This window comes from Orbicella franksi, chromosome 15 (assembly GCF_964199315.1).
Source record: "Orbicella franksi chromosome 15, jaOrbFran1.1, whole genome shotgun sequence".
Lineage (NCBI taxonomy): Eukaryota > Metazoa > Cnidaria > Anthozoa > Scleractinia > Merulinidae > Orbicella > Orbicella franksi.
Genome location: NC_138159.1, coordinates 21,091,841 through 21,106,144, shown reverse-complemented (window position 1 = coordinate 21,106,144; position 14,304 = coordinate 21,091,841). Strand labels below are relative to the sequence as shown.

At 38.5% G+C, this 14,304-nt stretch overlaps 2 protein-coding genes across 2 annotated transcripts; one reads left to right on the top strand and one right to left on the bottom strand.

The window, feature by feature from the left end:
- The first annotated feature begins 1 nt into the window (after position 1).
- Positions 2-7,050, top strand: LOC145469376 (uncharacterized). The gene is made up of 2 exons (XM_081453081.1): positions 2-1,943; positions 4,480-7,050. The coding sequence occupies exons 1-2, from the start codon at positions 1,668-1,670 to the stop codon at positions 6,205-6,207; spliced, it is 2,004 nt and encodes a 667-aa protein (XP_081309207.1). The 5' UTR covers positions 2-1,667; the 3' UTR covers positions 6,208-7,050.
- A 2,424-nt stretch (positions 7,051-9,474) lies between these two features.
- On the bottom strand, positions 9,475-12,148 carry LOC145470067 (sperm-associated microtubule inner protein 10-like). The gene is made up of 4 exons (XM_081453899.1): positions 11,965-12,148; positions 11,031-11,124; positions 10,555-10,618; positions 9,475-9,717 (listed from the first exon to the last, which is right to left on the bottom strand). Exons 1-4 carry the CDS (start codon positions 11,991-11,993, stop codon positions 9,581-9,583), a joined length of 324 nt encoding a protein of 107 aa, XP_081310025.1. The 5' UTR covers positions 11,994-12,148; the 3' UTR covers positions 9,475-9,580.
- Between the last annotated feature and the right edge of the window lie 2,156 nt (positions 12,149-14,304).

Genomic DNA, 14,304 nt, shown 5'->3' with positions numbered 1-14,304 from the left:
ATAAAAATAATTCTTTGTACTAAACGTGAGTAAATAAGCTCTCTATTTGATTGCAATCAATCTTTTGACGTATTTCACCCATCTCTGTTCCAGCACGTAAACGATCCAAGTTATTTATCGGCTAATTTAATCAATGATAACAGTGCAAGATCTCGAGTATTTCTCTGAAATATAGCCTATTAACCTCTTTGAGGCCCACGCGTTTCTGTAACACATTTATTTTACCGCCAACGCAATCTTTTACCAGTTGAGATCTAACTTTGTTTCAAACGGATGTTGCATAAAGAGAACTTCCTTTCTCACACGAGCTTCAACGTTACCCTTTTCATTCCGATCTCAAAATATTAATTCTTACTGCCAGGAAGGGTAGACCATAACGGTTTAGAGACTGAAAAATTTGTGGCTCTTGGTTTTCCAGTCGAATTAAAATTTAGAAATGATAGTTTCTTTGTGCAGGAAGGAAAACCAGAGGACCGGTAGCAAAGACTAGAACCAACATGAAACATAAGCCAAATATGGCACCAGAACCCATTGCACCGACAAGCAGGCAAGCAAGCCAACAAACGAACAAAAGTAATGCTGAAAAAGTATCAGGAAAACAAACGGGTTTGACCTTACACACATGTCGCACGAGCTTTGACTGAATAAAACACATCGCCACGGTTTTCTAAATTATGAATATGCGTGGATAAAAAAAGTAAAATACATCAGTAAACAAGACGTAATAATAATGAAAACACCATTGACACTCCTAGACACCTTTACTGTATCTTGTTGTTACGGTTCCTCCAATAGTGTTAAGGCTCGGTATTTTACATTTTGATCACACACGCCTCTCACAACAAGCTTATTTTCTGTCGAAGGAGGGCCGACAATCAAAAACACCAACTGTAAAACTTCGTCATTGAGGTTATTTCGCCGACAGCTGAATTCAGATTTGTATTTCCATAGAAACAGTCAAAGACAAAGACAATTTTTTTTAGTTCATCGCGGAAAAGGAGGACCAAATCCTCCCGTTTATTAAGTGTTGTGTCTTCTTGTTTAGGCAGACTGCAGGTGCAAACATGACGGCAGGCTCTTCACTTTATCGTGCAAATTCGTTACAGATTTAAAAGCTCGCTTTAGTGTTGTACACAACAACAAAATAATGAAGTAATTGAACGAGTCTGTACAACAGAAACAAAACAGTTACTTTGTTTGTTTTGGAATTACTTCTAGTTTAGTGGGCAAATGGAATAAATTTATGTTAGCCAACTGAGTGCATGTGCAAACTAAATGCATTAACAAAATTCAGTGACATAACTAGCCTTATCTTTCACGATTTCTACCCGCGGCTAATTGGACACTGAAATATTCATGTATGTTTTAGTGATTTCCTCAGGATTTAACACGTTTCGAATTATAAATTTTTCCTAATGACAAGTTATTGTAATCAGACGGACCAATCTCGGAAGCGCATTCGAAAGTTATTGCGCCTGCTAGTGAATTTTGGAAGATTTTTGACAGGAAGTCTTGGCCATAAAGCGATTTGTTCCCGTCATCTACACGAAATGTACACACACTTGCTTCGTCGACGAGCTACCGTAAATATTCAACTCCATTTTGTGCTATTTAAACACGATTTTGACGTTTAGAGTGAATTTTGACCGACTGCGTATCGTGTTGAAATGGCGGACCTCAATGGCAAAGAGGAACAGATAACAGCCCCTTCTTCACACATTACACAAGAAGTGCTGTTAGTTTTCGTTATAGCCGCGTCCATCATCTTGAACTTTTCAGTGGTGTTTGTGATTTGTAGGAACAAACATTTGAGGAAGATAACCACAAATATTTTTATATTAAACCTGGTTATTTCCAACGCTTTAATGGCGATCTTTGTTATGCCGCTTAGTCTAGCGAGCTTCATCAAGCTTGGCTGGAGTATCGATTCTCTGCTCTGTAAGGTACGTTGAAATCATTTATTTATTTTATTTTATTCACCACGTACAGTTTTTTAAAGAAGCTTTAAGACAGAGAGAAACTACGATTGAGATACAGAGAATGTGGTATTTATAATTTATTAATATTTCGGTGAAAAATGGTTGAAGATATATTTCGTGACTTGTTTTATAATTAAAAAATTTCCACAGAAAAACAAAACAAAAAGAAACAAGAATAACTAGAAGTTCTCTTTGTTAAAAAGATGCACGGCTGAGAAAATGTCTTCACTGTGTTGTAAGTAACCGAAATTAAACATCTTTGGATTATTATTGTACAGCTTTGTTTAACCTTCTTATTCGCTCAGGCCCGTAGTTCCTATAATACCCCCACTAAGCTTATTATCGGTCGTGGATAATGAAAGAATATAACAATAAGACAAGATATTAATGAAAAACCGAGAAAATATTGTTAAACAATTGAAATTTCAGATTTTGAAGCAGAAATTCCTGATCAATGTTTAATATATTTGCGGCCTTAAAATTATCTCACGAGCGTGCAAATGGAATCTAGTATCTTTTCGACTGAAATTAATTTTACCGGTATTTTAACATCTATGAAAATGATTACTCCTTCATTGCAATATACCTCTGAAAGAAGCAAGGATAATTATATGTGAAAACAGTTGCGTAGAAAAGGCAAATTGATATTTTTGACAATATTGCCTTTAAGAAACCCTAATTTAGTTTTACCAGTGATTCTAATTAAATTTCACGTCAGTCTCACGGAAGGTAGGAACGAGAACAGGAAAAGAGAAACAATAATATTGTAAATATCCTTTTTCTTTTGTGACGAAAAACTGTCACAGTGGGTTAAACCGGCGAAAAAAATAATTATTTGAAAGACCGGATTAATAGCGCGAAAAATGGTTCATTTTATGCAACAGCGGTGCTTTGTGAATCTATGTTTTCCATTGTTTAATAGATAAAGCACTTTATGACATATCACGCGAAAGGAAATAACTTTATCTGACTGATAGTTTAATATTTATATTATTCTGTTTGACCGACACGTGGTAAAATTGATACTATCACGCACTGTGCATTGTTTCGCCACGTCAGGGAATATTTATATCGGGAACAACGTCAATGGTAATGTCAGAGTCACGTTTTTGAAAACTGAGGAAAAGATTGAATTTTGTTCTGATGTCGGAATTTAACAAGAAAAATTCGCTAAGGCACTCTCTGCGTTTCTGCTTTAATGACCATCAACTTTAAGTAAACCCAAGAAAGAACAATTGCCTGGTTGGACACTTCTAAAAGCTTGAATAATTCAGTCAAAATTCTCTCATGCAAACACGAACCACCACGATAAGATTGCCTCTTCCTGTACGCATTGCGTACCTATGTTTCTTCATTATCGACTACATTGATGCGTCTTTGTTTTCCATATGAGATAAAAGTTGGAAATCACGTTTTCAATCGCGCTTTGGACTAAATTACGTTTTTGTCGAAAACTTTTCCATAACATTGTGACAAAAACAGGACTGAAACTCCGCCTGAACCTAGATAATGTACTTAATAGGGGAAACAAACCGGCGTTAATTTTAAATTTTTCCCGTTCCCCTTTTCCATATTGCAATTTTTAAATTGGACTCCAGGCATGTTGGCTCAATTTTAGGTCTTTCGTGAATGTAATTCTAATTTATCAAACTCAAGTATTCAGTTCAAAGCAACATATTGCAATATTGCTTGGCACAACATGCATGTTGCAAAATCTTATTACTTTATTGTTACCCTGTTGGCCAAACATGTGCAATATGTTGTATGAAACAAAGTTGTTTTCAAGTTGCATTAACTGTTGCGTGCATTTGGCTGGAGCTCTGGTACTTTGACTCTGTTTCAAGACGTTTTGAGAGTTAAAAATGCTTTCAGTCACATTAGCTCTATTTCTAGACTTGTCGTGAGACAAATCCTAATCATTAAAAACAACTTTAGAATTAAAGTTTAGCTATTTTTCCAGACGTTTTATTGGTCTTGTTCTATTAAAAAAAGATTCTAGGCAATTATACGTATAAGTAAATTGGAAAAATTATAGTAGTGTTCTCTTAAGTGTTAGTGTTGTTAGTGTTCAATTAAGGAAAACCCGGGGGTGGTCCCACATATAGGCTATATAGGTATGTTCTGCTGTGAAGGGTATGGTCTTCAGGCAGTTTAGCCTGAGATAGGGTATAGAACTCAGACAGTTTTGGTCTAACAGAGGGTAGAATTTACCGGGAAAGTGGCCAGTGTATGAATGACTTAGGGTAGGACAGAGTTCTTGGGGTTAAAAAGTAGAAACTGAAACTCGGAAGTGACTTTGTAAGGTATTGGTTTAGTTAGCCTATGTTGGACCAACGATAGTGATAAAGTTTCTGCACGAAAAATAGCTGATCACGGTCTAGTATAGAGTAAGGGTTTCAGTGTTTCAGCGGCACACCCCCACCCAAAGAGTAACAGAGTACCTCCCCCGGATGCAAAATGGAATTCTAGTTTCATTTGTTGGCTTTTTGCTTCATTTTAGATGAACGGGATGTCCAGCACTGCGTTGTGCCTGGCGTCCATCTCAACCTTGTGTTGTATCAGCGCCGATCGATACTTGGCTGTGGTCAAACCAATGCGCTACAAACACGTGCTGACTCCAAGGAGAGCGTTATGCATGCTAGCACTGGTATGGCTGGGTTCTCTGTCCCTCTCTTGTCTGCCTTTAATCACGACCTATGAGTACCACCCTGGGACAAACTTCTGTTCGCCAGCATGGCATCGAAGCTGTGGGTTGTACGCATTCATGACCGTTTTTGCATTTGGAGTTCCTTTAATAACTCTTCTCTCCACCTATGGCATGATTTTCGCCTCAATACGCCGGCATACTAAGAGAGTTTCCCACTGGAGGACTTCTACAAACGGCTCAAACGGGAAACGGGACAGCCCGCGCGTAACAGATATCACGGGTCGGGAGTTCGAATCGTTTCTTTCTAACTCAGGTGTCGAAGAAGAGAAAAGCAATTTTAAGAGAGTGAAAGAAGCTTGCACTGATCACAGCGTACCAGATAATTCAATCGGTGATTTAAGAGCTCATGTATGCGAGGCGGAATCGATCAAGGCTAAAGTTTCTGAAAGACATCACGACAAAAAGTTTAGGTCGCATTCAGCGGGATGTCAGCATACTAGAACAGACGAGAATCTTCTGCCGCTTTTTGTGCAAATGAAATCAGCGGCAAAAGCGATAACTAGCGATGAAAGCCCGGATGAGCCGGCTAGACCCAGGTCCTGCTCGGTCAGCGTGCAGTTTTCCATCAACGGATTGGTACCAGGGACAGTGTCTGCGTTTTTCTGTCCAGCAGATAACTCGACGGATCCGGGACAATTAACCAGATCCGTAAGTCTAAGTTATCGCAACTTACACTCAATCGACCCAAATAATCTGATCTCTTCAGAGCCACACGCTCATTCCGCTGCAGATCAAGTACCACATCAACCTAGCGAGTGCAAAGTCAATAGAATACCTTCACATTCAATCAGCTTAACGGTAACAACTGCTTCAAACCCTGTAAGCCCGGACTTAAATGTTCCATCTTCTTTCTCAATAAATGGATTAACGCCACAAACACAAGATGATCGGTGTATCGGAAAGGTACATTTAATTACGCGACGTTTAGAAAAATCGAAGACCGAGTCAAATTCCAATACCAGTAAAAAGAATTCTAACCATCTACAGCTACCGCCTGTTAAAATTCCTGTTGACCCTGTTTATCCCGTTCAGCTTGGAAAAGCAAGTTTACCAGAACTAGTTCCGCGACCGAAATCTCGCTCTAGATCTCTTAGCTTCGGAACACTGGCAGAGAGGTCTGAGCTGGATTCCACCTCACTCAAAGTACCTGCGGCAAATAAGACAAGCTCACCTCTGTTGAGACTTCGCGCCATTTCTAAGTTTAAGAGCAAACTTCGGGTGAGCTCAATCCCGCGCGAATACAAGATTGCTAAAATCGGGTTCATTCTTGTGTTAGTGTTCTTTTTATCCTGGGGTCCTTACGTGATGGTGCATAATTGCCAACCCTCTTCCGAGACCCCGTTGTCGGTGTACAGGATGGCAATGTGGCTGGTGTACTTGTCATGTGTACTGAACCCTATTGTGTATGCCTTATCAAGTAAACACATAAGAACAGCTTTTAGCAGTCACATGAAATGTTGTAAATTACTTCACAGCAGGAAATCAAAAAATGTCCGTCACAGAGCAGTAACACTAACCTGACTCTGGTAGCCTCAAGTAGTCACTGCAGTGGGTGAGAAGGCGATGAAAAAATCGCGCTATATGAGCACTGATTTATTGGGTTTGCTTCTTTGTTAGCTCGTTGATCTTTATTTGGACGAAAAATCCTCCAATATGGTGACTCAACATAATGTAGTGACTTACGTCGCGCGAGCCAATTCCTCGAATAAAGATATAATCTCAGCGGTTTGTTCTACATGAAAAACAAGTTCGTTTCGCGATAACGTGCGCCGCATTGCTTTAAATACCAGTTTCGTGCGGAGAGAATCCCTTGCCCCCTTTGTCAAAGGAGCTACGTCATGGTTTACGCATCATGAAAAGTTTAGCCTAAATTTTTCAAATTCGTCTTTTGAAATCTGTGTTAATCATCTCCATCCTTAACCATCTTTGTTCCTTTATGGTTTATTATTTAACAAATTGACGTCAGTTTTTTTATGCGTCTGTCCTCTTATTGATGATAAATTGCGGCATAACATTGTCAAAGTGGCTGTGGAACCACGAGCCGCAGGCGAGTGGTTCCGCAGTAAACTTTGACAATGTTATGCCGCAATTTATCATCAATAAGAGGACAGACGCATAAAAAAACTGACGTCAATTTGTTTTTTACCATAACAAGACCCCAAACTAGTCAAATGCCGGGATAAACGAGGCGAAAAGACGCGTAAACTTGCCGTAAACAAAGATAAGTGAATTTTATTCAAAATGACGCGAACATTGTCAATAGATTTTCTCGCTTTTTGATTGGCTACTTAAAAAAGTCCATAAAATCTCATTGGTTAAAAAGTTGACAGTTTGACAGTTGACAACTTGAAAGCTTGCATAAATTAAAATTTTATCCATCTGTACTCTTATTGATGATAAAAATGAGCCAATCAGCGCGCGAGAAATTAGACAGTTATTGTAAAATATCTCTTTGCTGTTTTTCTATCTTATACAACTACTATTTTCGGGTTACCTGCAATTTAACGGTAATTTTGTACGTGGCCAAAATAACTCAAAATGCCTTGACTGAGCTCGTTAAATCACAGTCGACTGAATCTATTGACACTGGATGCAAGAGAAAATGATCCATTGACGTCATCAAGTCTGTTAAGTCTGTTGTACTTCCATCTTCAGGGGGTCTGCGGGAAGTTAAGGGTATCTATACAAAGGCCATTTTCAAAATATTAACATTCTAACTTGGCTACGAGGCTCGGGGGAACAAACCAAAGGAAATTAATGATTCATTCCTCAACCTTGATGTGATTTCTTTTATGTTATTCCCCCAAGCCTCGGAGCCAAGTTAGAATCTTAACATATCGAAGATGGCCTATTACCCCTGGGGCGACTCCCATATAAAAAGGACGGGGGTGCTCATCGCAAATTTTTTAAAAGAACCCCTAAGAGGTACAAAGTCCTGTTTTGTGGGTGTGGCTCAAAAGGTTTTTCTCCCCACGAGGTACCGATTCTAAAACAACGCATTATTTCCTGTCATATTTTCCGGGTCAGTGCCCTGAATGATACTGTAAATGCTCCTGCTGTGGTCCTTTGGAGGCTGAACACCCCAAGAGGCACCAAAACTGCTTTTTAACCCCTGAAAGGTATGTCGAGCACCTCTGTCTTTTTTATATGGGAATCCTCCAGGGGCCTATTATTTTGACCCATCTTCTCAGGATGGTGCTGGCAAATACAAATAAAAGAGTGCATTACTATTGAATTTTATAATATTTTATTAAACTGCTTGAAATATATTAATAAGGAATTACTTATCTCACACATGTACAAAACCTTTGATACAAAATAAGTACACATAGCACCAAATTTTCTGATGACATCAGTCTGGCACAAAACTCTTAATATTATCATGAATCACACTGATGTGCTATTTTCATATCCCTCCTTTGTAGAAAGCAAATACAAACATATAAAAGTTATAAGAAAAGTATAATACAAAGAACTGGTAGTAATGACTATAGTATGACGTACAACTCTCTTTATATTTGGTATCAAATACTCCTGAAAAAGGTCAGAGTGAAGCATAAGAACATTTCTCTAGCATTGCGATACTTCCCCTCTGAATGCAAAATCCTCAAATAAATACATCAATTTAAAATGAAATTTTCATCATCTTTCACTTCAACTCTGACATTTGACAGTGTTACTAAATTATACGCACTTGATATTTGTTTGATTACCAGATGAATTTCCTACGACCTTTATTACAGAGCGACTACTCCAACCAATGCTACCTGACACAATTATGTGCAAATTGACGAAATATAAAATGGAATCCTCCTGGGTGCTTTTAACTGTAGATTTCTGACAAACTGGTGATCTTAGCACAATAATACCCATATTAGCACCAAAAAATCACGTGTGACCATGTTTATTGTTTTAATCACTCAAACACCAAATGTTCAATTTGCAGGAGAATTTTTCTAGGTGGCTTTGGTTGAGGCCGTCACACTGTAAAAAAATAAACAATTTGGTATCACCAAACAATCTGTCATGGACTTGTTTGATGCAAAGTTTCAAGCCCAGTCATGTGGGTTTTAACAATGATCAAAATCTGATTTCTCATTACAAATATTCATACACCATCAAGATGACAAGTGGTGAGAACAAATCTCTTGATGTGTATAATGTCTACGATGCATGTACTGATTTGTTCTAGCACAGGACAGCTTGTTTCCAGTGACTTTCACTCTGAGATAATTACAGCTATTTTAATCAACTTTGCCAGATCAAAACCTTGACCTTATGTGGCAAGATCCAAGGGTTGTATTGGTAGAGGCAAATAACTGGTGCTGTGCTGACAACTAATGAGACATGACAACTCTACAAAATTTAATGTAATGTTGTACCTTCTCTTTTCCCTAAGAGACATGTGGAAACAGAGTACTTTAAGCAACACTCAATTTAAGAAGACATTTCTAAACTAAAAGCCAATGTTACCATGAAAGAAAAGCAACACAAAATGGTTTCACAAGAGGAAAAATATACTTCATCTGCAGAAATTCAAACTTTCAGATTTTCTCTCTAATGAATACCCAGACCATTGTTCAGACAAGTCGCATAGTCTATCTGATTATTACCAAAACAGTGCATTGTGCAGTTCCAGAAAATATTCATACTCCACCTACAGAAGGGATTGGAATTTCCTGAGGGGTGGGGGTTCTGTAAGGAATTGAAATTTCCAGAAGGGTGGGGGGGGGGGGAACTTAGAAGAAATCCCTTCCATGGGGGTGGTATGGATATTTTCTAGAACCACACATTGTAAAATAGCCCAACCCTTCACACCAAACTAACTACAGCTCTCTGTAGTGACCTTCACTTGATACAATTATTTTACACTCTTCTTGAAACAGGAAATTTCTCATGTCTTCCTAAACATGAGGCTGCTCTGGTAGCGGGAGAGAGGAGAATGGAACCAAGGCCTTAGCAACCTCTCTCGTGGCACTTTGATTGACTTGCTGTTGACCATCTTCTGTGGTTCAACATTGTTCAGACGTTCTGCAGAGGAAGAACTGTCTTGTTAGATGACACATGAATACAACTGAACAACTCACTCTCTGGTCCCACTCAGCACTAATAAGGGTTGTGACCATCCTTAGGGATATCTTGATGCACAGCCTTTAAAATTCTGAGATAATTTGGAAAAACGAAAAATGTAGTAAAATTTCACCAGGCCTGAGGCCCTTGTTGAGTTTCTAGTTGTTCAATTCAATTCAATTCAATTCAATTGACCATATTTGTATTCTCGGTATTGGACTGGAACTAGCTTGCAGTGGAGGCTCATGTGGGGAATATCATCAAAAAGGGATAAATGCTATTTGTATTTGAAAAGATTCCATGTATCAGCCTCAGTTGCAAGCTAAATCCAGTCCAATAACGAGAATACGAATATGGTCTATTGTTGGAAAGCAAAATGTCTAAATTAGACTTTATCATCTCCACTTCTAATAATGACTAGCTGGCAGCAAACACAAAACCTACCTATCAATATTATTAGAAAGAAACGCTTAGTCGTAAGTTGTTTAGCTTGTTACTAATAACAAACAATTTGCACTGCACACAGCGTGTAGTTGCACCTTTTGCCTGATTCATAATGGCTAATGCCCTCTATGAGATGGACTTGCAGGCAATCCTGGTAGTTGTATTCATCCTCTCAGACTAAATATTTGCTTTGATGAATACAACTACATGTACATTTGTACCATGATTCCTGGCAGGCACATATCATAGAGGGAATTGGCCCCCCAGTAAACAGTGAAAAAATTGTGTCATGACATAAAGTACCAACAAGAGTACATTGACTTATATTTAATATATCTAACATAAGTTACTCACCTCTATGTACCAAATAAATACTTGTGTCATGAGGACCGTAAGGATAGTTTGTCAATTTGCAGTTCTGGGAAGAAATGACATGATAAAAGGTAAGCATTGGATAATGTTTCTTCATATTTAGACAAAGTCCATGAATCTTGTCATCTTGAATTTTTCCCAAGCCAGTTCAATTCACAGCCCCTTTTTGTTTTGACTTGATTTCTTTAGCAAAGCGAAGAAAGTTTCAGGCATGCTGCACTAATCTCAGCCGACAGTCTTAAATTTATCATATGGCACTGCTAAGAAACTGTTGGGCTGTGTTGGCAGGCAAGTAAAATTTGATTCAACTAGAAGTTGACAAAGGCAAATTGTAGTGAGTTTGAGATTTTTCATTTATTGCCAGTTGAGAGTGAAATGCTATCCAAAGGCTAGAATTCATAATGTACTATAACTTTAAAAAACCCTTCGAGACAAATGCATTGTAGATGGAAGAATACCTCCAGAATAAGATTTCTGTTCTTCATATCCTGTGTCCATGGTGGAACATAACGTTGTGGAATTTGAGGATGGTGACGAGACCACACAGGTATGCTAGACAAAAGTACAGAAAACATTTTAGTGTCTGATTTAAGCATAGATATATGAAAACACTCCACATGTAACAAGGTTTAACACACCTAACTAACAAAGGGTGTTGTAAGTACTATATGTAATGTCTGAATTTATGAAAACCGTGTCAAATTTGGGGCAAAACTTTCGTGCCTGCCTGTCGGCGATAGCCGGCAGGGAGGCCTTTGCGGTGCTTGATAAGCCAGGGGGGCTTCCGTCAAGGAGGGTGGGGGAAGATAGCCCTGGGACCTGGCCACCCGCTGATACCAAGCAGGGCTGCCAGGAGCTAACCCTAGGGGGGTGGGGTGGGTCACAGAGGGAGGCACATTCCTCAATTAAAACTGCTCATTTTCTTTGCAGGACAGCCTTGGCCAGTGATGCCCTGCAGTCTTAGGGGCTGGCAGCCAGCCAGCCAGACACAAGCAAGGTGGGTGAGTAGGCTGTGTGTTGACAGAGTGCCTGTGGTTGATCGAGTGAAAAAGCCTGTGTATTTTCTTGGAAAAGTGTCAGGGTGGTTGTGTTGAAATTAGCACGGTTTTCATAAATCCAGACATATGTACATTGTATTGTTTACTGCACCTAATTTAGACTGTTTAAAGCGGGGCAATCTCGTACGCTACAAAGTTTGTCTTAGTTCCAGGGATAAGTAAACTAAGATGTAATCAACACCATAGGAATAACTTATATAAGATATTCACGATTTTAAGATCATTCGAGATCGTTGCCAAGCTAGTAGAATACTCCATTTGTAAACAAAAAGCAATTCCTTGACAACTTGTATAAACTATGGAGAAAACACTAACAACGAAGGAGAAAAACTACCTGTGACTAGTCTGGCTGTCGGTGGCCATGTCTTGTGGTTTCCTTATGCAATCGTTTTAGTGCCAAACTTTGTATTTCTAGTCTCAATCAAAGCAATTAGCAGTGAAACTGCGTCGATCGAAGTTTCGAAGGAATGGTCTTGCCCGAGAGGTACTGGGAATTAGTTTGGCTTAGTCCCACTCGTCAGCCGCTCATCCAATATTTGTAAAATAGGCACCAGTGGCGTACAAAGTAATGTTTTGAGCACTTTGCCTGAAAGACGGCGTTTTATTGACAATGGCTATTACAATAGACAGTTGATCGGGACAAATCGAGCTCTTCCATAAATAAGAGACGCGTTTGACTAAGACTTTACCAAAGACGATCTTTCTGAACCTGCAATAAGGAGATCTTCTTTTCCAGAAGTTTGGGGAGAAAAACAAACAAACAAACAAACAAACAAACAAGGTAGTGTTTGTTTCTGTAAGTTATGATTTTTTGATGGGAAAATCCTGTAAAAACCAGCAAAATTTTCAGTATTTTATCTTGCAGAATCTCACAACCTATAAACATAACTTTAGGAACATAGCTTTGACAATTTTGACTAGTCACTTCCTGATCTTGCTAAACATTATAAAATGCTTCTTTCTGGCACGATCTTTTCGTTTATAAGTACTTTGTGTCAGTTGTTATCTTGCGCCAGCCACATGCATACGCGTGTGATAGACTTGATAGCCCGAAAAACCATCAGACAACACAATGACGTAATCGGAAGAATAATACGCGCCGATTTTACAGATGGTACAACTTTATCGCATGCACCGAACAAGCTTCCGGCAAGTCCACGGACTTATCTACAGCCTGCTCATGATTGTCAAGTACCACGCAAAAAATGGAAGATTTTGAAACACATTTAAATGGCCTTACGGCACTTATGACCCCAGGTAATACTGAGTGGTGAAGGCGGTATGCGATTTTTGCATGATGGTTGCAGCGCCGCAGAAAAAGTAGTCTTACCCGGCGACTGAATAGACTGGTAATGATCAGTACCGTCTTATCTTAACGCTTCCGATTTGCATTTGAAGTATCTGCACGGACTCTTAAAACAGGCTTCGGTTTCCTACTGCGACTCTGTTACACAAACAAAGTAGCACATGAAGAAGTTAGACTGTTCCAATGAAAATTGTTTTTGGTTTTTAAATCAGGGTTTTAATGAAACGAGTCCAAGTTTTAATTAATTTACCTTGAGTTTTAAAGGGGTGTAAAGCACAAAAGATTGATCAGTATTAATGAGACACATTTTAAAAATAGCTTTCAAAACGTCTGTAATTATACCTACATTAATTTTAAATTGCATTCATTTTCACTTACCACATGCCTAATGAGAAATGCGTTATGAGGCTACGAGCCGCGTCCGAACTTTTGTCAGTGAGAAGAAAACACTTCGTGAATGTTATTTTGATTGTTGCGCGAAAAAATAGTACAAAAAAGTGCACGATAAAAATACCGGCGTTCAAGCATTATTCTTTTAATAATTAATTTGTTAGATGTAAAATTACAATTATATCCTTCTCCATGCCTTGCAATATAACACTGAATCACACGCAAAAAAAAAATTGACCTAAATACTGGTACGAAATAAAAAAATGAAGTGATCGTTTTTGGTTATAATATGACTTACTCAAGTTCGTGACAAACTTGTGCGCCATCAATGCAGTAACGTAAAATGCTAAGGTTAAATTCACATGTAAAATACTGAAAAAACGAATTGGCTAATATTTGCAATTACTGCTTGTCAATTATAGCGTGTATGCAGTATGAATAATTTATACGATAAAAGCGTACTGCGAAATGATTAGTAGGCGAGGACCAGTGAGCGAAGACCACGAACCAGAAATCTGAAAAGCACAGTGTGAAATGACTAACGCAGCTTTCAGTACTAACACATATACATTAAGCTTAAAATATTTTAGTAAGTTTTGAGCTGACAACATTTTTTAAAAAACCTTGAATAAGTACAAGTATGCACCTTACAACAGGCTAATTTAATTCATAACGTCCACCAGGTTAAAAAGAGGGAATATAGTGAGAGAAAACGTGCCTGACTAACAGATAGAAATTTAAGACTCTAACCAAGGAAGGAAAATTCCCTACAATTGCTATAAAAAAACCTGAATGAAAAATTACTTTGTTTACTTCGACCAGGTGAAACAGTGACAAATACAAGGCAATTTTGTTTGGGCAGGAAGATGAAATGTTTCCGGTGGGTCACTTGAATTTGCATTCATGTCATGAATTCTCTGCTGATATCAATTTGTACTGGGGAATAACAGCAGGTAATTGATTTACCAATGTAGCCGT

Bases quoted from the DNA above. Each gene is read 5' to 3' on its own strand.
- LOC145469376 (XM_081453081.1), top strand. From the start codon at position 1,668: ATGGCGGACCTCAATGGCAAAGAGGAACAGATAACAGCCCCTTCTTCA. The intron at 1,944-4,479 runs GTACGTTGAAAT...GCTTCATTTTAG, and splicing joins TCGATTCTCTGCTCTGTAAG to ATGAACGGGATGTCCAGCAC.
- LOC145470067 (XM_081453899.1), bottom strand. From the start codon at position 11,993: ATGGCCACCGACAGCCAGACTAGTCACAG. The intron at 10,619-11,030 runs GTATTCTTCCAT...ATTTCTTCCCAG, and splicing joins ACAGAAATCTTATTCTGGAG to AACTGCAAATTGACAAACTA. The intron at 9,718-10,554 runs GTGAGTAACTTA...CTTCCTCTGCAG, and splicing joins TATTTATTTGGTACATAGAG to AACGTCTGAACAATGTTGAA.